General features: G+C 62.4%; 1 protein-coding gene across 1 annotated transcript; it reads left to right on the top strand.

Annotated features, from left to right (window-relative positions):
* The first annotated feature begins 1,843 nt into the window (after positions 1-1,843).
* Positions 1,844-17,907, top strand: EIF3B (eukaryotic translation initiation factor 3 subunit B). The gene is made up of 19 exons (XM_090288686.1): positions 1,844-2,306; positions 4,278-4,470; positions 5,752-5,871; positions 6,248-6,305; positions 6,500-6,628; positions 6,852-7,009; positions 8,389-8,520; positions 8,596-8,662; positions 8,999-9,045; positions 9,877-10,087; positions 11,535-11,607; positions 12,214-12,336; positions 13,636-13,714; positions 14,432-14,570; positions 15,767-15,892; positions 16,316-16,393; positions 16,770-16,878; positions 17,208-17,325; positions 17,823-17,907. The coding sequence occupies exons 1-18, from the start codon at positions 1,880-1,882 to the stop codon at positions 17,309-17,311; spliced, it is 2,373 nt and encodes a 790-aa protein (XP_090144812.1). The 5' UTR covers positions 1,844-1,879; the 3' UTR covers positions 17,312-17,325; positions 17,823-17,907.
* The last annotated feature ends 4,453 nt before the right edge of the window (positions 17,908-22,360 follow it).

Raw genomic sequence — 22,360 nt, 5'->3', positions numbered from 1 at the left:
CATTTAAAAACCCGTCAAAATTGGCGAACTGTTGTGTCACCACTTTAATATTGAATATGGAAGAAAATACTCATCATTTTCAGTATATTATGCATTATTATTTCAAGAAAGGTAAAAAAAAAAAGATTTGTGCAGGGTACGGAGAAGGTGCTGTGATTGCTCGAACGTGTCGAAAGTGGTTTGCAAAATTCCGTGCCGTAGATTTCCTGCCGGGTGATGCTCCATGGTCCAGTTGAAGTTGATAGCGATCAAATCGAGATATTCATTGAGAACAATAAAGTTCTTCCGCGTGGGAGATAGACAGCATACTCAAACTATCCAGATCAATAGTTATTGGTGAAAATGAAAACTGTCTTTTCTTTTACGGAGGAAAAAAAGCCACACAGACTTTTTGGCTCACCCAATATGTATATTTTGCATCCTGAGCACCTTCATAATTCCCTGCACTAAAGGATCTGACAAACCCCTTCACTGGGGACCAGCAACGCGCAGCCAGTCCCTGCAGCACGTGCAATGCCCTGGAGGTCTTCCCGAAGAAGCACGCAGCCACAAACCTACGTCGGTCGTTCCCAAGCTTCTCGGGCACATTCGCTTCTCCGTCACCCGCTTGTCACTCTTAGCACTTTGTGGGAGAAAAAGGCTGGCGGAGCCCAGCGATCTGTGAGTGCAGATTAAATTAGAAGTGAAACCTGTGACCTCTAGAAGAAATGTGTTTGGCTCTATGAAACCGGCCCACCACCATCTCTAGAACTTGCTCATCTTCCCAGAGTGAGGCTTGGTCCGCATTAAACACCAACTTCCCGTTTCACGCCCTCCCCCTCTCCCCACTCCACTGAGTTCCTTTTTTCGGACGATTCAAACAACCCCGTCAGCACTTGTCCTCACGCCTGGCATAACCGAAGTACTAGATACAGATGCACGATGCCCGTCCCTAGAGGGCGAACCAGAGCCGGACTGTCGACTCCCTGGTCCAGCTGCACCTGGCAGCGCGGCCCCTCCCCAGCCCCAGCCCGCGCCGGTCTGGCCCCGCCCTTTCCCTCCTTAGCCCCGCCCCGCGCTGGTCTGGCCCCGCCCTCCCGCGTGACCCACGCTCGCTCTCTCCCGCGGCGCAGGGCGGGGCTTCTGCGCGCCGAGCCACCGTCGCCAACGGAACGGGAGCGGCGAAGTTACCGACGCCGCGGCGGCGACGGGCGTGGTTGATTAAAGCGATTCTCATTTTCGTGTATGGCGCCGGGAAGTCGTCTTCCTAGTGGTGTCGGCCGCCCCTGGCCCGCCGGGAACTCCGTTTATATTTTGGACTCGTCCGTTCTTGTGCCGAGTCAGTAGACGAGTCTAAACACCGACATGGGAAAGGGGGGCTTAGTGATGGCAGCGCAGCGGCTCACCTGGTGAGAGGCTGGCGCACCGCAGCCGGGGCCGTTCGGGACTCTCAGGTTTTTCTAGCATTTCTTCGTGAGTTAGGCGAGGTCTTCACACAATTCTCAGTGCTGAGCTGGCTCCCGGCCCGCCCCGCCCGCGGCGTCCCGCATGGTGTAGTCCTCGGCCGCAGCGCCCGACGGGAGCGGGGGCGGGCGGCCGCCATGTTGGGCGAGACCATCCTGCTCCCAGAGCGGGGCCCTGCGGGGGCCCGTGAGCGCGCAGACTGACCCGGGGCCCCGTGTGATAGCCGCTGAGCGTGCGCTCGTCGTGGGGGCGCCGCGGTCACCGCCGGCAGGCACCGCCCCGCCCTCCCCGGCTCCCCGGCCGCGCTCGGAGGACTCGAGCGTGCGCGCCCCCCCCCCGCCTCCGTGGGACGCGCCGCCGCACGCACATGGCCCTGCCGTCGGCGCGGTGCGGCCTGGGAGAGTCGGAAGCGCGGCGAGGCGGCAGCGGCGGGCCCATGCAGGACGCGGAGAACGTGGCGGCGCCCGAGGCGGCCGAGGAGCGGGCCGAGCCCGAACGGCAGCAGCCGGCCGCCGAGCCCCCGGGGGAGGAGCCGCCGCGGCCCGCGGGACCCGGCGCGCAGGAGGCGGCGGGCAGCGAGGACGAGGAGGCGGAGGCCCGGCCGGGGCCTGAATCGCCCGCCGAGCCCGCGGCCAACGGGGAGGCGGCGACCGGCGCGACCCCCGGTCCGTCCCCGCCCCCGCCCGAGGAGCTCCCCGCTCCGGCCGCGGACGACAGCCCGGAGGAGCAGGCTCGGGACGCGGCGGCCGAAGCCCGGTCCGACGGGGCGGATGGGGAGCAGGACGGCGCGGCTGAGAACGGCGACGCGGACGAGCCTTCCTTCAGCGACCCCGAGGACTTCGTGGACGACGTGAGCGAGGAAGGTGAGGCGGCGGCGGGGCCCCGAACGCGGGCGGGATCCTCGGGGGCGGCCCCCGTCCTCCCCCTGGTGTCCCGCGCGGAGGCGAGGTGCGCTGCGGGGCCCTGGACCGCCCCTTTCCTGCGGTCGGAGCGAGGCAGGACGGCGACGGGCCCGCGGCAGCGCTGGCCGGTGTGCGCTGCGGGCGGGGAGGGTCGAGCAGCGCCGGACGGGCCGCCTGCCGGGGGGGTGCCCGAGGGCCCAGCGACACCTGCCCGGGGAAGGGAGGGGGCTCGGCGGGCGCTCCGAGGTGGGTCGGGCTGTCCTGCAGGGAGTCCCCGCGGGGACGGCGCTGCCCGGCGCCTCGCCAGTCTCCGGTCGGCGTCCGTCCGTGGTCGGGAGGCGGAAGGACCGGACGGACCGCCGTGCCCCGGCAGCTGACGGGCTCCGCTTCGGCGTCGATTGCCGCTTGCTGTGCCCGCCTTTGCGTGCGATTCGGTGGACGGACGTGGCCTGTGCTCCTGCCCGAGGGCGCCCAGCCTTAACGGCCCGGTGCTGTGTCGGCTTGTGTTTTCTTAGCGGCGGCCCCCAGGCTCGGAGCCCCGCGTGGACGCTGAGCGTGGACCCGTTTCAGTGCGTGGCGCGTGCGCGCACCCCACCCCGGCTGTCCGCCTGTAAACACGGCTCCGAACGGGCTGCCTGTCTCCCCACTTCGTTTCACGAGACGGAGACGCTCTGGCGAGAGCAGCAGGGAAGCCCCGCGGGGCCCCGGGAGCCCGTGTGGCGCGGCCTCTGCGGCCCGGGCCGGGGTCTTTCTGCCGGACGGGCTCCCCGGTTTCAACCCTAAGTGTTGCCCTGAGCGTCGGTTTCGCTCCCTTCGGTGTTCACCCTGCTCTTGGCTGTTCTAAAGCAGTTTTTGAGCGCGTCCCCTTCACACGCGACACTGACACGGGCCTTAGTCCCAAAGCAGCGCTGCGGGGCGCGCACAGCCGCCCGAGCGACCCGGGCCCCTGGTCCTGGGGACCCGCACGGAGCGGGCCTTCAGCGCCGCGGCCCGTGCTTGTGTGGTGCTCGTGGGGGTCGCGGGTTTCGCGGCGAGTGGTGCGCGGGGGCCGAGGCGCCCAATCCCGGGAGCCGCCGGCTGCAGCGCCCCCCGCTCAGCCTCGGCCCCGGCTGCCCGCGCCGCTCTGCCAGGCGCCACGCGGGTTTTACCTCGACCTCGACCGTCTTTGGCGCGTTCAGCGTTAGGTTTGTATTTGCTACTCAGGTTTGAGGATTGCTTTTCTCTGTGTCTCCCGGAGCCAGGAGCCGCCAGAAGTGCCCCTTGGCGGGTGTGGCCGCCCTCCCCACGCGCAGTGGGCGCGGCTCCTCCCCGCAGGACCTAAGGGGGCGGGCGGGCGCCCGGGTCAGTGGGACGCCGGGTCCGGGAAGCCTCGTAAACGCCGAGCAGGCTCAGCAGGCCCCGCCAGTGCGCGGCAGCAGAGCTGGGAGAGGCGCGCTTCGCTCACGGAGCCCCAGCCCTCGGAGGCGTGTGTGTCTGCCTCTGCGGCACTTGTCCCGCGGGAGGCCCGCCAGCGTCCGCCGCGTGGGCGCGCTCCTGAGCGGGCTGTTCCCTGGGCTCCTGGGGGAAGCGCTGTCTCAGCCCCGCGCCGTCTTCAGACGCAGGAGGGTTGGGAAGACTTCCTGGCGGCCGCGGGGCGGTGGCAGTGGTTGGGGAAGGCTCCCTGGGGCAGTCACGGCCCCTCTGGGTCCTTTTCGTTCCTGGTGGAAGGGCTGCCTCTTGGTTTGCATTGTGCATGATTTAAAGCCTTTTTAAAAACCCACTTAGACATCTTCTGTTGTTGCCAGGAATCTATATGTCGTGGCTGTCTAAGGGAGTCTGTCAGTTTGGAGGCAGCCCAGGCCGCCGGCTCCTGGGAAGTGTGCTCAGGGTGCTGCGCTCTGCGTGGCCGTGGTGCTGGGCCTGTGAGTCACTGCGCAAACCTCTCTCGGACAGAGTTGCTCGGAGACGTGCTCAAGGACCGGCCCCAGGAGGCGGACGGGATCGACTCGGTGGTCGTGGTGGACAGCGTCCCTCAGGTGGGGCCGGACCGCCTGGAGAAGCTCAAGAATGTCATCCACAAGATCTTCTCCAAGTTCGGGAAAATCACAAATGACTTTTATCCAGAGCAGGATGGGAAGACCAAAGGGTGAGTGACGCTCTCGTCGTGACGGCCATCGGTGGTTCTCTCGGTGTCGGAAGCCCTGTGGCAGTTGCCGCCTGGCGCGTCCTCTGTCACTGCCCCAGCCTCATTGGGGCGCTCAGCGGGCAGAGCCAAGGGAGAGGGCGGGAGGCATGCTGCTTGTTGAGGGGCTGCCGGCTGGGGAGTCAGCCTGGCACTCAGACCCGCTGCCGGGGCAGGGGACGCAGGCGCCGCCTGGGTGCAGGGCCCGGGGGTCTGGAGGCCGGCGGGGCTTCAGGAAAACCACGTGTGTCTATTGAACCTGAGCGGTGCTCCCCCCCCCCCACCCCCCACGCTTTAACCTCTAAAATGGGGATGGTTTTTAGTCTGGGTGAGAGCATGGTGTCACTTTATAATCAGCGAGTTTTTCCCTGGTGTTAACCTGAAATCACGCCTCTTAGAAATGGTGGCATGAGGTACGTGCGGTGTTACAGTTTGCTTTGAAAACCCCATGTGAGGGCTTCTGTGTTTGGCGTGATTCTGGCTCCTCTGTTTCACGTGCAGCAGCTCTGTCGTGCCCCGGCCGCTCTTCCCTCAGTTGACATGTAGTGCTCGCAGTTCCAGTCCCGGCACGTGTCCCCCTTTGAGCACATGGTCCTTGCCCAGGCCTAGGAGTGGGGTGTGGGGCTGCGTGAAGCCCCCGCGGTGCTGCAGGGCAGTGTCCGCTCGTGACCAGGTGGTGCCCGGCTCGTGCTGCAGCCGGCAGGAAGGAGCAGGCTCCCCAGTCTTGTCCGACCCCCTCCGTTAGCAGTTCGTGGGAATGCCAGCCTTTGAGGGGACAGGAATGAGATGGGGCCCAGGCTTGTTTTGATTCAGAGTGGGGACCTACCTAGAATAGTTTTAATTTCTTTTTAGAAGTTAGGTGACGGAATACTGGTTATGCTCTTCCTGTTTTCTGTTCGGAACTAAGTGGAAGGAAACACCCTTGAACCTTCGTAACGTTGCTTGTGACACAACATCATACGTAGCGTTTGTGACTTTAGGTTTTGGAACTGCTTTATTGAAATGATCGACGTGTGGTAAATTAGATCGTTTTGAAGTGTAGGGTTTCATAAATTTTGAGGTGTGCACGTCCGTGAATCCATTACCATAGTCAAGGTCACAGACATTTTGATGGGTGGGTTTCTCTCGGACGATGGGTTAGAGACTCGGAGTGTGAGGGTCACGTTCGTCGTGAGGGAGCTTCGCTGCCACCGCCGCTGAGACCGCGTGGCGCGGGCCCAGTCACCTCCCTCCTGCTCGCTTCAGGTACATCTTCCTGGAGTACGCGTCGCCCGCCCACGCCTTGGACGCTGTAAAAAACGCCGACGGCTACAAGCTGGACAAGCAGCACACGTTCAGAGTCAACCTCTTCACTGATTTTGACAAGTGAGCTCAGACTCGGGCCGTGTGGTCCGGGCCATTCCCTCTGCTGAGTGACCGGGTTCTGGGGGGAGTGCCCCTGGCCTTCTGGGTGGTCCCACCGCCCGGTCAGGCCCCCGCAGGACCATTTCACATCCCTGGCCCCTCACACTAGCCAGCAGCTGCCCCACCCCGTGCCAGCATCCCCTAAACTCACCCTTGCCCCTGCTCTGGGGGTCAGGCCGGGCTGCAGCGCCGTAGGTCCCTGAAAAGTGTCGTTCGTGGTGACATTGATATGACGCAGCTCGGTGGGCGTCAGTGACGGCTGGCTGACTGCTGCTGGGCCGGGAGCCTCGGCGTGGCCGCCACTGGCTGGGCTGCTAGGCCGTGTCTTTCTTTCCAGGTACATGACCATCAGTGACGAATGGGATATCCCAGAGAAACAGCCTTTCAAAGACTTGGTATGTTGTATGTGCTCGGTAACTAGGTGGTTGAAGGAAATGCTGGCTGGCCTCTTGGCTTGAAGTGACAGACTCCTTGGGAGTTAGAGGTGCCGACGGAATGGACCAACCCCTTCGAGCAGTAGTTACGAATGAAGTTTTCTTTGGTAAAAGTTCACCAAGTACGTCTCATCGCTTGCCTTTGGTTCTTCCAGGGAAACTTACGTTACTGGCTTGAGGAGGCAGAGTGCAGAGATCAGTACAGTGTGATATTTGAGAGTGGAGACCGCACATCCATATTCTGGAATGACGTGAAGGATCCTGTCTCCATCGAAGAGAGAGCGGTGAGTGTCTGCTGCGGTGGGGGCGGGCCCCAAGGCACGAGCAGGCGAGGTGCCCTGTTCTCCGAGGGGCCGTCTCTGAGAACGGCCTCTGTGTCCTTCCCACGGGGGGAGGGGGGGAGTCAGCAGACAGGACAGGCCCCCGTGCGAGGGTGGGCCCCTCGGCGGAGGAGGAGCGTACTTGGTGGCGGCTGCCACGTTAACATTGGCCTGGCTTCCTCCACAGCGGTGGACAGAGACGTACGTGCGCTGGTCTCCCAAGGGCACCTACCTGGCGACCTTCCATCAGCGAGGCATTGCGCTCTGGGGGGGAGAGAAGTTCAAACAGATTCAGAGGTTCAGCCACCAGGGCGTTCAGCTCATTGACTTCTCACCTTGTGAAAGGTAGGCCTGCGGAGTCTGCGCCTATCGGCGCTGGCCGGCCTTCCGCGGACCGTTCTCACACCTTTTTATTTTGCAGTAACTTCACGCTCAGAAAGCGGCAGGGCGGGCACGGAGAACTGCCGTGTGCCCCTCACCGGTTCTGCAGTCCACATTCGGTTGCATTGCTTTGCCATTTCCTCTCCAAATTTTCGGGCACATTTTTTCATGAGCCACTTGGGAGTGAGTTGAAGGATCACATCCCTCCCCCCAAGTGTGCACGTCCCAGGAACAGGAGGTTCTACACAAGCCCGTGCCGTTACCAACTACAGGAAATGCGGTGTTCACCGTTCCAGTTTCTCACTTGATCCACTGGTGTTCTTTGTACGTTGCCCTCCCGTCAGGTTGGGATCTAGTCCAAGAGCGCGTATTTTGCTGATGGCTCTCCTGTGACCGAACGGCCCCCTATGTGTGACAGTCCGAGGGGCCGTGCAGGACAGCTCTGTGACGGGTGGGTGCGAGGGGCTTGAAGGCCCTGGCCGTGCGGCGTCCACTTGCGGCCCCGGCCTCAGTGCCTGGAGCGGCCTTCCCCGGCGCACGCGCAGCTACTCCTCTGTCGCCCTGGGACGCTGCGCTGCTGCAGCTCAGCCTCTGGCCACGCAGACTGCTCGTGGTGGGACCCACGGAGGCCCCGTGTCACAGGCTCCTCGGTCATGCCGCCGCGTGCGCTCAGCTTTCCCTGTGGGCCCCCGCGTTGCTCTTATTTACAGCTGGGTAGTTCAAGCCTAGGTCCAGGCCGGGGGACACAGGGCCTCGGTCCTGATGTCTCAGCGCTCACCTGCACCCGTGCATCCCTCCCTGGGCTGCACGTTGGTGCTCACTTGTTAGGACAGGACCAGGTGGCCCCTGAGCCGTCCTCCCTTCCTGATGTGGCTGACTACTGACATCCTTGGGGCGCCGTTTTTGCTTTGATCCTTGAATTTCCTGTAAACCTCTACCTGGTGGACATTTGTTCCCTTTGATGAGGCAGTTTTTATGTGATTATCTTTATGTGTCCTCAGCACGCAGTAACTGGCGTCTCAGGCCAGCAGCCGTGTGTGTGTTAGCTGGACCCAAGTGAGACGTGACCTATGTGCCAGGGTGACAAGCAGGGTCAGGATGAGGCCTCCAGCTCCTCCTCTCCCGTGACCCTCACCCTCTCGGCAGCTAGGGCCACCGCACGGAGGGATGGAGGCCGTGCTCCATGGGGGAATCCTCAGGGAGAGCGGTCAGGGCCTGGGCCTGGGGGCGTGCCGGCGTGAGTCGTGGGCCTGCATCACAGCCTCCCGCGCCTGCTGCTTCCCGCAGAGTTGTGACCTCAGGGAGAGGACTGGAGGCCGTCAGCGTGTCCCCCTCTGTCACAGGTACCTGGTGACTTTCAGTCCCCTTATGGACACGCAGGACGACCCTCAGGCCATCATCATCTGGGACATTCTCACCGGGCAGAAGAAAAGGGGCTTCCACTGTGAGAGCTCCGCCCACTGGCCGATTTTTAAGTAAGGAGGGGTGGGGTCAGCGACCGCCCTGTGGCTGCTGGGGGCGGAGCCTGGCACTGTCTTCCTCCTCCTCAGGTGGAGCCACGACGGCAGATTCTTCGCCAGGATGACACTGGACACCCTCAGCATCTACGAGACGCCTGTGAGTGGCCTGTGGCCGAGGGCTGAGCTGCGCAGGTGGGGTACGGGGCGTCCCTCACCTGGCAGCTGAAGGGGTGGGGCTGCATGTGCAGCGTGGAGGCCGCGCAGGCCTCTCCGGGCCTCGGGTCCTGGGTCTGGCCGGCCTCTGCCAGCCCCATGTTGGGCTGCGGGGGTTGCGGACGGAGGAGGCTGGGGAGCGTGAGCTGCGCCCATGTTTGCCCGGCCCCCTCTGCTTGCGCCGCCCCTCAGCAGCTTGCATCGGAGCCCGGGTCGCCTTTGTGTAAAAAAACTCGTTACTGAAGCACTGGCCTGACTGTGACCCCCTTTTTTCTGGTAGTCTATGGGTCTCCTGGACAAGAAGAGCTTGAAGATCTCGGGCATCAAGTAAGTGGCTGTCCCTCTTGGCTTCCCTTTCCTGCCCTCCCTCCGCGAGCCCTGGGCTCCAGATGTCCAGGTCCCGGCACGAGGACGCCTGGGCTGCTGCCACCTGGCTGCTCGTCTCCCTCCCTTCCCCAGCTGAGGGCGTCTCCCGAGGGCCACACAGTGCAGGGGGCCCTGCTAGTGATAGGTGCTCTGTGTTACTTGGGTGGCCACGTGGTGGTTCACGGCCAGAGTGAGTCCAGCTCATCTGTCAGTGGCCCATGGCCTGTCTCCGAAGCCTCTGGGGTGGGGGGGGTCAGTGTCTCCGCACTGAAGTGCCTCTCCTGCCAGGGAGTCACGTTTCTTTTCCTTCATTCTTACGTTCTTGGGCAGAATTTGGGCATGTGACCAGAATGAAACGGGGCCCCTGTTCTCACCGACGCAGCCTCGCATATGTCCACAGGGCCGGGCACTGCCGCACCCTTTCCTGTCCTGCCCTTGTTGCTGTGGGGCTTCCCTGTAGCCCTAGTGGGGCCTCAGCAGCCACATGGCCGGCCCATCAGCCTAAAGTGGTTTTACTTGCTGACAGCACAGGACGTGGATGGGAGAGGTTTGCGTGCTGGCTGCTGGGCTGTGGCGCAGTGGGTGACATCGTCACCTCTGTCTGCTCCCTGGCAGAGTGGGTCGTGCCCAGGCTCGTGGTGAGGAGGAAATGCACTCAGGTGGCCCTGGAGCACCTCTCGGTGGTCGGCTCCCAACCAGGCCTCACTGCTGAGCCTTTGTGCGGCCAGTGAGCTTGGACACTTTCCTTGCTCTGCCTGTCCATGTGTGACTCTTATTTGCTTTGTCTTGCAGAGACTTTTCTTGGTCTCCGGGGGGAAACATCATAGCCTTCTGGGTGCCTGAGGACAAAGACATCCCGGCGAGGGTCACCTTGATGCAGCTCCCAAGCAGGCAGGAGATCCGTGTTCGGAACCTGTTCAACGTGGTGGACTGCAAGCTGCACTGGCAGAAGAATGGCGACTACTTGTGTGTCAAAGTCGACAGGACGCCCAAAGGGACCCAGGTGCGCAGGTGCCGTGGGCAGAGCCGTCCTGTGCCGCTGACCTGTTCGGAGGGTGTTCGTGGGTTTTTGGGTTGGACTTGTGGGTTATTTTCAGACCCCCTTGACAGCAGAAGCAGTGAGCCTGCCTGTCACAGCCAGAGCTCCGGTCACACTGCAGCTGCGGAGAGCCCAGGCGTGGGTGACGCACGCGCAGCTCAGCGTTCAAGAGGGGTGCAGCTGACCCTCGAACCACACAGGTTTGCACTGTGCAGGTGCACCTGCGCCGGGGCTCTTCCCAGCCGTTGTAGGTTGGCCCTCCGAGTCCCAGGTTTCATGTCTGCAGATCCAGCCAGCCGCGTGTGGGGCAGCACTGGGGACCCTTGGCTGCAGGGGCCGCTGTATGTTGGGGGCTCGTGCATCCATGGGGCTGGGTGTCCTGAGCACCCTGGAGCCAGTGCCCTGTGGGTACGGAAGGACGACTGCAGTTTGGGGAGCCAGCGGTCGTGTGTGGGTTCCCGACTGCACAGGGCGGGCACCCCAGCCCTGTGTTGTTCGAGGGTCAGCTGTGCAGTGAAGGTTCTGGGCACCACCTCTTCTCTGGAGGGGAAATGAATGTGTTGCGTATTTTTTAGTTTTTTTAAAGAACACCATGTTTGACCCAGGTCTGCCCCCATATCTTTCTGTTTGTATTATATGATGCTGATATAAAAAATGCCCCATTTTCCCTTAGAGTGGAAGTGTTTCTCTTTCCTTTGCAAACTTTTTTTATTGAGACATAACTCACATACCACAAAACTCACCCTTTGAAAGTGTGCGATTCAGTGGCTTTCACAAACGTGTGCAACGCAGTCATGACTGTCCTAGCTCCAGACTGTGTTCATCACCGCAGGACACCGTGCACATGGAGCAGCAGCACCCGTTGCCCCCCAACACTCCCGCCGGCTCCTGACCCCCAGCTCCCTGTGCTCTCGCTCGCCCTGCACTTCCCCGCTCCAGACGTGTCACAGGAGTGGGGCTGCACAGCGAGTGGCCCTCCACGCCTGGCCTCCACCCCAAGCATGTCCTCCAGGCCCCCTCCCACCTTCGTACCACCAGGCAGCTGTATTGCACGCCACACGGCACCCGCGTCCGCCGGTGCACGTGTGGGCAGCCCCGCTCTCCACATGCCTGCGCCGTGCAGGGGTTGCTGCAGGATCCCGCTGTCAGAGGGACTCGGATCCGTCCCTTTGGTGGTGCTTTCTGCACTGCGGGCTGCAGGCAGATGTGTGAACTGCCTGTGCATGAATGTGACCTTCAGGGCAGGTGTTTGTAGTGGAACCTGGGCTAGAGTGAGTGGCCAGCTCCGCCAAGCCTGTCCCCGTCCCTGCGTCCATCGGCACCTGGGGGTTCCTGTGTCGTGCCGAGGGGTGTGGTCACTTGTCCTCGTACTTTCATTTTCCACAGTGTCACCTTTCTTCTTTTTTATCAGGGTGTTGTCACAAACTTTGAAATCTTCCGAATGAGGGAAAAGCAGGTGCCTGTCGATGTGGTTGAAATGAAAGGCAAGTTCTGTTGGAGTCCTTCCATAGTCATGTAGCCCTAGCGCGCGGCTTTACACGTGGCCTTGGGCCCTGACGTGAGCACCGTGCGGGCAAAACGCCGGGCTTGGTCCTCGCGCGCGGTAGTGGCCGCCTGTCTCTGCCTTAGAGAACGTGTGTGAGGTGTCCGAGGTCAGGGTCCTCACGGCAGGCTGCGCACAGAGCCAAGGAGAGGGCGGGCGGAGCAAGGCCGGGTCTCCGTGCCGTGCCAGCCGGGCAGCTGCAGAGCCCGGCGCTTGCAGGTGCTCGGTGGGAGGCAGCTGCCTTGGACCCGGGACAGCTGTTCAGATGCTGCACTTCCGCCTTCACGTGGCAGCAAAGCTCGGCTGTCCCGTTTTGCCGGAGGCAGGAGGAGGACAGGCAGGGAGAACACAGACATGGGGCGGAGGCCAGCCCTTCGCAGGCCGCGGGTTCTCTGCTAGCGCCACAGCGAGTGTCGGGAAGGCCACGTCTGCAGGCCACGCAGCTCCGTGCCACGTGCGCCTTTGTCCCTCTGCCAGCTCTGTGGCCCCTGGCACAAATGTGGGGACCGGCGGACAGGGACCGATAGGAGTGCTTTCCTTGTCACAGAGCCCATCATCGCCTTTGCCTGGGAGCCGAATGGGAGCAAGTTCGCGGTGCTGCATGGAGAGGCCCCTCGCATATCCGTGTCCTTCTACCACGTGAAGAGCAACGGGAAGATCGAGCTCATCAGTAGGTGGCGTCGCCTGCCTGGTGTCAGGGCGGGCAGGTTGGCGTGGGGGGCGGGGACTGTCCCATCCACGGAGAGGTGGCGCCGCTGCAGCTGCCTCACACAGCAGAGTCCACGTTTGAGCTTCCAGCCTTTGTCTGGAGTGGACGGAGCTGCCATCTTGGGGGCATGTACTGCCTCCCCTCCTCTGCGTGGGCGCCCTGTCCTCACCCTCACTCGGCCCCTCCTGGGAGGGCTGGTCCATTCCCCCGGGCTGACAGGGCTCCCATCCTGTGCCCTTGGTGCGTAGCACACTGTTGGTCCTCAGTAAACACCGCGGTGTTGAGTGACTTCACAGCCTCTTTTCTCATGTGGTGACTGAGGTAGTGAGACCCCAGTCCCCACTTTAGAGGTGGGGCCGCACTGACGCCCCGCTCAATGCATGCTCCAGGGACCTCACACAGGGCTTCTGACCACAGGGATGGTTTTATCCCTCCACCCTAGGGACAGGGACGGCTTCTCTGAGCTAATTCTGGGAAGAACGTAGTTTTCACGTCCTCAGGCTCAGCAGTAGTCATGGAAGAATCAGTGGCCCTCTGTCACCAAGCTGATTTTTATTAATTCCTTTTGACATGAGAGCAAAGGGGCCGGAGACGGCGTCTCACTGCAAATGGTCACAAGCAGCCAGCAGGCGTGCGGGTGCCTCGTGGACGCTGCGTCATGCCCTCCGTGAGGCTGCAGTGTCGGCCGGGGGTCACGGGCTCCCTCACGCCCGGTGGCTGTGGAGGGACCTCTGCTCACAGAGCTGTCCTATTTCTTTTTCTTCTTGGCTTTGGCTGCAAAGCCCGCCCACCAGGCTGCGCTGGGGTCCTGGGCTCTGCCCGCCCCGGCGAGGACTCTCCCCTCGCGGGCCCCACGGGTCCATTCAGGAAGAGGGCAGTGAGGGTGTTGGGGGAGGTGGCAGTTTGGAAGGGACACGTGAGCATGCAGTTCAGAAAGACGTGTGAGGAAGAGCCTGAGGGGACCTGGGGTCCTGGCCTGCTGTCGCGTCCCAGTGGCGTCCGTCGCTGGGACCGTGAAGTAGCAGCAGGAACTGGGCTGCAGCTCAGGGCACTGTCCCTGTGTTTCAGGGCAGCCGTGACTGCAGGGGCTGCCAGGACCGGTTCTGGGCTCTTCTCCCCGCAGGCGGGCACGTGGGGTGTGGGAACGCTCTTCTGCAAACACCCACGAGGGTGCCCGAGCTGGCGCCAGCCCCTGTCCTGCCGCACGCCGGCTCCGGAGCCTGTACCGGGACCTAAAACCGATGCTTCTCTTCCTTCCAGAAATGTTCGACAAGCAGCAGGCGAACACCATCTTCTGGAGCCCCCAGGGCCAGTTTGTGGTGCTGGCTGGCCTGCGGAGGTGGGTGTCTGCCATCCAGTCCCCGCACAGCAACGCGTGGGCCTCTGCACAGACCCCGACCCCAGGCCTGCATGTCCGCCGCTGGATTCTGCATGTGGCACTGCCGTCCGAGTCCTTGAGAGCTGGAGTGGTCCCGGGGGAGGTTATCCCAGCTTCGTCCCTGGGCGGATGATTCAGGGTGTTTGTGCCGTGTCCTGGGCTGGGCCGGGACCTGGCGGGATAAAGCAGGCGTCTGCCGTGCTCGCCTGGCGGCCGCTGGTACAAACACCTAAGCAGGGACACCTCCAGGAAGCCCAGTGCCTCCGGGGGAAGCCCGCAGCTAGGAGGACTGCGCAGTCAGCCAGCCAGGCTGCCTCCCTTCTCCTCTCGGGGCGTAGCAGCGAGGACACGCACACTCACCGCTCCCCACCCCCGCCACCCCCTGGTGTCCTTACTTAGCGGCTCCCACAGCAGCACGCGGGCGGCGAGGACCCTGCAGTATCCTGGCCCAGTGCACGGATGCGCTCCAGCTGCTTGTCCCCCACCCCGCTCTGCCAGAGGCACTGACTGTGTAGTTTGGGGGCTTGTCGCAGAGGCCGCACCCTACGAAATGACGCTGCCACGTCGTCCCCCACGTCCACCTTAGCAGCAGGGCCTCTCCAGGGTGGGGCCAGGGCAGGACTGGGGCAGACTGCGCTGGGGATGCTCTTGGTGAGGCGGGCCTGTCTGTGTCCCCAGCATGAATGGCGCCCTGGCCTTCGTGGACACGTCAGACTGCACGGTCATGAACATCGCCGAGCACTACATGGCCTCCGACGTGGAGTGGGACCCAACCGGGCGCTACGTCATCACCTCCGTGTCCTGGTGGAGCCATAAGGTAGGGGACCCAGGTCGCCTGGCTCTGAAACCGGGCGGTGCCAGGCCTGCGGCTGCCTCTCCACCTTGGAAAGCGTGCCCAGCAGGGCGGCGCTGGCCCTCGTCTCCTCGGGCAGACGGCGTGGCTGTTGGTGGCACAGTTTGTTGGCCCTCTGTGCTCAGCCCAGGCCGCCTCAGTACAGGTTTCCTCCACTTGAGGCCCAGGTCCCCGTGAGTAGTGCAAGGACACGTGTGTAGCACCGGCCCGGGAAAAGATCCAAAATGCAAAACCTGACGTGTGGCTCCCGCTGAGTGCAGTGCCTTCGCCTGGCAGCGCGGCGGGCCGTCCGTGCCTCTGACCGGGGCAGCCGCGGCCGCAGCCTCCTGCGTAAGCCGGCAGGCGTTCCCAAGTCAGACCGCATCTCAGCTGCCACGGCTTCGTCACCTGCAGCAGACGCGTCTTCTCAGCGTCGCTGTCTGCAGCCCTCCCTGGGGTTCAGAGTTACCCCGGCAACTGGCGTGAGCATGGAGTGCACGCGAGGAGGCAGAGGGCGCCCCGGTTTGCTGGTGTGTCCTGGCACGGCTGCCTCTTCCTCAGGCGGGTCTTGGTTTGGGCTGTCCTTGTCCGTCTGGGGCCTGTGAGGTTCGCGTCAGCTGACTGACTCGGTTCAGTGGAGTCGTGAACTTGCAGGCGCACAGACTTGCCAATGGCATCTGGAGTGAAGTCTGCGTTCTGACCAGGACCCGGGCCTCGCCTGCCTCCGAACCTCAGCGGGGCCTTCCTGGCACCCAAGGTCGGAGGTGCCCTGGAACCTGGTCTGTGACCAGGTCACAGCACAGGAAGGAGGGCACTGCTTCCTTCCCCAGGAGCGTCTTGCCACGAGTAACGGAGGCTGAAGGGGGCTGCGTTTGGAGGGGTAGCAAGGGTCTGCCCTGGCCCAGTGGGAGCCTGCGCTGCATTAGCCCTGGTGTGGCCACTGCGGGCACGACACCAGGCTCTGGTGTGTCTCGTGTGTCCACTGTCCGCACTGAGTGTACCTCAGAGAGGGCGAGGCTTGTGGTGTGTTCGCCGTCCTCAGGGACCGCCAGCACCTGCATGCCATCTGCCCACAGACGGGTGGGACTGTTTTGTGGCCCCGTTGCTGCTGCGGATCCCGGGTCCCCGGTGCGTGCCGGAGCCAGTGCACGAGCGCCATGCCTGGCCTCTGTTCCCTTCAGGTGGACAACGCCTACTGGCTGTGGACCTTCCAGGGCCGCCTCCTGCAGAAGAACAACAAGGACCGCTTCTGCCAGCTGCTGTGGCGGCCGCGGCCCCCGACGCTCCTGAGCCAGGATCAGATCAAGGTATGTTACCGAGCGAGCAGGAGGACCGTGGGTCTCGGCAGCCCTTTGAAGAGACGCTCGAACAAGAGCAGCCAAGGGGAGAGGACAGTTGGGGGCCAGTCTCAGGTCTTGGGGTGGCCTCAGGTCTGTCCGCACTGTTCTAGGAGCTTGGCACAAAGTGGGGTGGGGGGCGGGGCATGACGACGTCCTGGTGGGACTAGAAGAGCCGCCCGTGGGCTCACGTGAGCGTGGGGCGGATGCCAAGCAAGCGGGGCGGCAGCTGGGGAAGGAGGGCTGTCGTGCAGACGTCCCGCCGCCTTGGGGGCTCGCAGAGGTGAGTCCCGCCTGTCGCGTGGGTGTCGTCCCCCCCTGGCAGCGTGGAAGGTCGCGGTGAGGGCTCTCGCTTTGTGCACGTAAATCCTGAGTGACTTGTCTTTGTTTCAGCAAATTAGAAAAGACCTGAAGAAATATTCCAAAATCTTTGAACAGAAGGATCGCTTGAGCCAGTCCAAAGCCTCAAAGGTCAGCCTTGTTCTCCGTGCTGGGGGACGTGCCCCATATGGCCACCATCTCACCATGGCAGAGAAGAGCCAGTGCCTGGCTGAGGGTAGAGGGCGTGTCCACGGGAGAGACGGGATCCCGTGGGTGGGCAGGCCAGGGCTGGGGCCTGTAGCCCTCTTGGCTTTTCAGATACAGAAGTTGGGGGAGACAGCAGCAAGGGGAAGAGAAAGGAGAGCGGGCGCCCCATTCCTGCCCTGACAGCCTCCTCTGAAGCAGAGTGTCCTTCCGCTGTCCCATGTGGGGTTGCTGCTGACACAAGGTCTTCGTGTTGACTCGGCAACACCATGAGGGTGGCAGGAGTCAAGTGTCAGCTCTGTAACCCCTGACCCTGTGCTAGGAACTGGTGGAGAGGCGGCGAACCATGATGGAGGACTTCCGGAAGTACCGGAAGATGGCGCAGGAGCTGTACATGGAGCAGAAGAACAAGCGCCTGGAGCTGCGGGGAGGTAACCCGCTGAGCGTGTGCATGTGTGAGTGTGTGTGCGCGCGTGTGGGTGTGTGTGAGAGTGTGTGTGAGAGAAAGAGAGTGTTTTCCTCCTTTTGTGTCTTGTGTGGATCCCCCAGATTGCTCAGTAAACGTCAGGGGCTGTGTGACAGCTCTCTGTGATGAAAGAATCGCGTTCCACGCCACCTTCCCACGCATTTGAGCCCGCCGTCCTTAGCCGAGGACGTGGCTGGCCTGCATGTTGTGTGTGTCCCCAAGGCTGGAGCCCGGAAGCCAGCCCAGTCCAGCCCGCCGCCGCAGGCCCGCTTCAGCCTCTCCTTCCCCTTCCAGGAGTGGATACCGACGAGCTGGACAGCAACGTGGACGACTGGGAGGAGGAGACCATCGAGTTCTTTGTCACGGAGGAAATTATTCCCCTCGGGAACCAGGAGTGACCGAGAGCACTGTGGTAAGACACCTTCCTCAGGGAGCAGTCTGCGTCCTGTGGTCAACACAGCTAACACGCACGGTAGAACATGTTGAAGGCACTGTGTGGACGTCAGTGTCATGCTCTCAGGGTTATAAAGTCCTCGCGTGTGAGCTGGGACGAGAGAAGTGTAAGCCCGGCTGTCAGGGTGGCCGGCGCCTCGCAGCAGGGTTCCAGTGTGGCGGGTGCAGGGCAGGGACCCCGATGCTACTCTGGTGACAGGAGAACTGAGAGGTTTCGCTCCTCAGGACTGGGTGTCGGGCAGGACAAGCGACTGGCGTCCTCGGTGACGCGGTGACGCTGCTCCGCCATCGGGGCTGTGGCTCATGGCAGAGGCGTCGGGCTGAGCTGAGCCCGCCCTCGTCGCCTGCCCCCGGCGCAGGGAGGGGTGGTGGGTGGCACCCACCCGGGACACGCCCAGCACACTGGGCTCGCTGCCAAGTGCAGGACGCGGAGTCAGGCATGTTCCCCGGTTGCAGTGTCACCGTGTGCCGGAGCTGGTCGTCCCTGCAGACAGCCTGTGCCGCCCTGGACGGACCCCTGGGACGCCCGTCTTCAGAGTTGTGCCTTTAACCCCGGCGTCCCGTGGGCGCTGGTGGGCGCCGCGTTCAGTCTCCCGCTGGGTCTTCAGGTCACACCACCAGTGTCTGTCCGGGAGACGCCAGTGCGGTGCCGCACCCAGGGACTGTCCCCAGCGTGGCTTCCTGCTGTGCTTGTGGGGACTGTCCTGCCCCGGGGGCGTGGACACCGGCGGGGAGCGGTGCAGCGCTGGGCTGAATGTGGAAATAAAAGCAGACCTGTGTGAACACACTGTCTTTCTCCTGTCCTTAAACGGGCGGCGGCCGGGATGGGTGCCTCTGCCTGCCCCCAGTGGTGGTGGCTGCTGCAGGCTCTGTCACATGTACACGCAGCAGGTGGGGACACCCCCCTTGCCGTTTTGTCCTGCGTTTCCTGCTGAGCTCTGGGAAGGAATGCACCACCCAGTCTGGAAACGGTGTCTTCAGGTGTTTTCCTACGTGCGTCATTTCCCCTGCGGAGAAAGAGCCCTTGCAACCTGCCCTGGGAGTGTCAAGTTCAGAGGCATGCTGAGTCGTCACTGGCTGCTGCCCTATGGTCCCCCGAGTATTAAAGCCCTGTCCCCACTGAACAGGCAGTGAGCAAAGCCCCGTGAGTCCCGCCCGTTCTCTGCTGTGACCCGCTGCCCGCCGTGACCTGCCCCCTGGACCCAGGGCTTAGCGTGTAAACCGCAGTGAGGCCGGCAGACGGGCCCTCGGAGCTCGGCTGGGAGGCGCACAAGCCTGACCATCATGTGGCTGGAGGAGCAGCTGTCCTGGGAGGGGTTCAGCAGCCCCTGCCCTCGCCCGCGGCTACAGGGACTGCTGGCGTCTAGGCTGCCTGCCCTGGGCGTGTCCCACAACGGGCGCCCATCTGGGTCCTTCCAAGGCCGGGCACGTCTGTTCATCCTTCTTAGAGCCCCACGCTTCTGTGCTGCCGGCCGCTGGTCCTCGGCCCGTTGCTACCTGCGCCATGTTCCTGTCCCGTTTCTCAGACGGGGCGCAGGCGGGGGCCGGCCGCACGGCTGCCAGGAAACCAGCCTCTCGTGACGACACTTCCAGTTGTGACGGTTTTACGTGGTTTGTAAATAAAAGACTTCCGAGCCTGCTGCCGTCAGTCGCCTCTGCTGTAGGAGTGGGTTTCCCGGGGCTGGTCCTTTGTCGGGATGTGACGAGTGTGTCCCCGTCCAGGGCGTGGACGTGGACCCTGCGTGTGTGCGTCCATCCAGGGTGTGGATGCTGGGCCCTGCTCGGCTGCACAGGTGTGAGGGGTTTGCTCAAGGCGGAGCCACGGCCTAGGGTCCAGGACTGGAGCGGGGGGGCGGGGGGCGGGAACGGGGTGAGGAGGACAGCACTGTCTGCCCTTCCCGCCCAGCTGCCCAGCCCACCCTGCTGCCACCCGGCGCCAGGGCCATCTCAAGCAGCCTTAGCCTGAGGCTGCACAGCCCTGTGGTTGGGGTCTCAGACCGGAACTTCAGGGACTGGGCTCTGGTTCGTGTCCAAGTGCAGGTGTGAGTCACTGTAGTCAGCACGGGCCTCAGCCGGTGGCATCTGGCCCCTCTCGGTGAAAAGCACCAGGGCCACGGCTGAGGCAGGTCTCAGGCAGGGGAGGTGCTGACGGCGGAGCCTGGGGGCTGCGTGGCGTCAGGTCAGCACAGAGACATAAGGGCTGGGTCGCGTGGAGCCGTAACCACGTGCCAGTGTGCAGTCGGCCTGAGCCCACCAGAGCACAGGCAGCCCCGGCACCCCGAGGCACTGAGGACCAGCTGGGCTCCCGGGGCCGCCGATGTCAGCGGGCCGGGTGGGACTGCCGCCTGGCGGGTCTCCACAGCCCGGGCAGTGGGGACCAGGAGCTGCAACGTGGCCCCCAAGGCTGTCTGCCCTCGCGCCCCGCCGCCGGCCCCTCCCCAGCCCTGGGCAGCCCCGCCGTGACGGAGATGGAACCCAAGGAGCAGCAGCTCCTGGTGGATGTCCCTTTGGTCACCTGGGCAGGGCAGCGTGTCCCTGAGTCTGCCGTCTTGGCTCCAGGCAGCCTCCTGACCCACCGCCTGTGCGGGACATAGTGACCCCCTTCTCCAGACACCGCCTTCACTCCCTGCCCCCGAGTCTCCCTGCACCAGGACCCCCAGATGGGGTGGGTTAGGCCCCTTCACCTGGCCCCAGTCAGACCCCATGAGGCCTGACCAGACCCACCAGCTGGGTGACGGGAACCTCAGCCCATTTGACTGTTGAGTGAACTGGGCAGGGACTTGCCCCAAACCCGTAGGCTGCGCCCAGGGAGGAGCTGTCCCCTCTTACAGAAGGAACAGCAGAGGCTGTGGGGGCCCACAGGTCATCCGTGATAGAGGACTCACGGCCGGGGGCCTGCAAGCCTGCAGGACCTCCGAGGGCTCCCTGAGAGGGGGCAGGAGGTCAGGTAGAGTGATGCTCCGGGGCCCATGAATCTTCTCTGGGAGCCGAGGGACACGGGGAGGGCTGGGACAATGGGCGAGCCTCAGTCTCCCCGCCTGAGACCCAGGCGGTGACTGATCACAGCGCTCTGAGTAGTCCTGTGGGACAGGAGCTCAGGCTGCCAGTTAGGCGTGAAGGCCTGGAGGGGCGTGGGGTTCTCTGGCCTTCAGTGCTCCCTGGGGGTGGGGGGCAGCGAGGAAGGGAAGAGAAGGGGGACCCAACCGAGGCCCGGACACAGCTGCGTGGTGTCCTGCTCACGGGTAGCGCTTCGGACCTGGCCACTCAATGACACGGAACTGAAGGAGGGAGCCACCGTTATCGCCCACAAAGTGGGTGGCCAGGTGAGGCTGTGGGGGCACAGAGGCTGTGTCCACAGGGTTCAAAGCCACCCTCCCTGGGCGTGCGTGCTTCACCTGCATCACTCACACTCACTCACACTCGTTAGTTCCCTGGTCCACTCATCTGTTGCCTCGTTCATTCACTTCTTCACTCCATCCGCCCCCCCCGCCTGTCCATGCACTTGCTCGTCGCAGAAAGGTCCACGTCAGTGGTCACCATGAGGGGGACCAGGGCCTGCCCCCAGCTCGCTTTCTAGTGGGGTGCAAACAGAACAGACGAATGGATACTGTTGCAAGCTGGTGCCCAGAGAGGGTAGAGCGGAGCCGTGGGGTCAGGCGGTGGTCCTGACAGGCCTCTGATAAGACACTTGCGTGGCACCCATGGAGCAGGGAGCAGTCCGTGTGTCCTGGGAGAGGGTGGCGCAGGACCCAGTGGAGGGCGGCCGGAGCGCTGTCAGCAGGCCTGGTGACAGCAGCAGGATCGTGGGACTGAGGGTCCGGGACAACACCTGCCACATTGCTGAGGGCTCTTGCTCTTTCGTAACAGGCTCACAGTCTGAGCCCTCAGGGCAGTGAAGACACACTGCCGAGCTGGGGGTGGAACAAACTCTGTCATTCGTCACTAGAAAGGTGGGTCTAAAGTGGTGCCCTGGCCGGTGTGGCTCAGTGGATTGAGCGCCGGCTGCAAACTGAAGGGTCACTGGTTCGACTCTCAGTCAGGGCACAGGCCTGGTTTGGGGCCAGGTCCGCAGTTGGGGGTGTGCAAGAGGCAACTGAGCCATGTTTCTCTCCCTCTCTGCCTCCCTCCCTTCCCCTCTCCCTAAATAAGTAAATAAAATCAATTTTTAAAGAAGGTGCTAGGAGCATGTGTACCCCAAAGGCGGAGGGCCCAGGACACAGGCATAGGTGAGGCTCCCAGCCCGATGCTTTGATGCTTGGGAAGGATGAACTGAAGGGAGTGCTGGGTGTGTCAGACCCAAAGAGGACCACACCAAGACATCATAATTAAAATGCCGAAGTTTCAAGATAAAGAGAGAATCTTAAAAGCAACAAGAGAAAAGCAAAGAGTTACCTACAAAGGGGTGCCTATAAGACTATCAGCTGATTCCTCAAAAGACACTTTGCAGACAAGAAGGGACTGGTAAGAAGTATTCAAACTGATGAACAGCAAGGACCTACAACCAGGATCACTCTATCCAGCAAAGCTCTCATTTAGAATGGAAGGGCAGATGAAGTGCTTCCCAGACAAGGTGAAGCTAAAGGAGTTAATCATCACCAAGCCATTATTATATGAAATGTCAAAGGGACTTACTTAAGAAAAAGATCAGAACTATGAACAGTAAAATGACAACAAACCCACAACTATCAACAACTGAATCTAAAAATAAAAAAATCCAACTAAGCAAACCGGAACAGGAACAGAATCATAGGTGTGGGGATCATTTGGAGGGTTATCAGCTGGGAGGGGGAAGGGGAGAAATGGGGAAATGGTGCAGGAACTAAGAAGCATAACTGGTTGGTACAAAATACACAGGGGTAAGTTAAAAATCATATAGGAAAGAGGGAAGCCAAAGAACTTATATGCACAACCCTAAGGAGGGGGGATTGCTGGAGGGAAAGTGGGTACTGGACAGAGGGGAGCAAAGGGGAAAAAAAATGAAACGACTGTAACAA

This window comes from Furipterus horrens, unplaced genomic scaffold (assembly GCF_987537825.1).
Source record: "Furipterus horrens unplaced genomic scaffold, mFurHor1.1.pri manual_scaffold_10, whole genome shotgun sequence".
NCBI lineage: Eukaryota > Metazoa > Chordata > Mammalia > Chiroptera > Furipteridae > Furipterus > Furipterus horrens.
This window is presented reverse-complemented; position numbering and strand designations above follow the sequence as displayed.

What these genes read in the sequence shown, in the direction of transcription:
- EIF3B (XM_090288686.1), top strand. Translation starts at nt 1,880, where the DNA reads ATGCAGGACGCGGAGAACGTGGCGGCGCCCGAGGCGGCCGAGGAGCGG. An exon ending in GACTTCTCACCTTGTGAAAG is followed by an intron (nt 7,010 to 8,388) that starts GTAGGCCTGCGG and finishes CCTCTGTCACAG; the next exon opens with GTACCTGGTGACTTTCAGTC. An exon ending in TGTCCTGGTGGAGCCATAAG is followed by an intron (nt 14,571 to 15,766) that starts GTAGGGGACCCA and finishes TGTTCCCTTCAG; the next exon opens with GTGGACAACGCCTACTGGCT.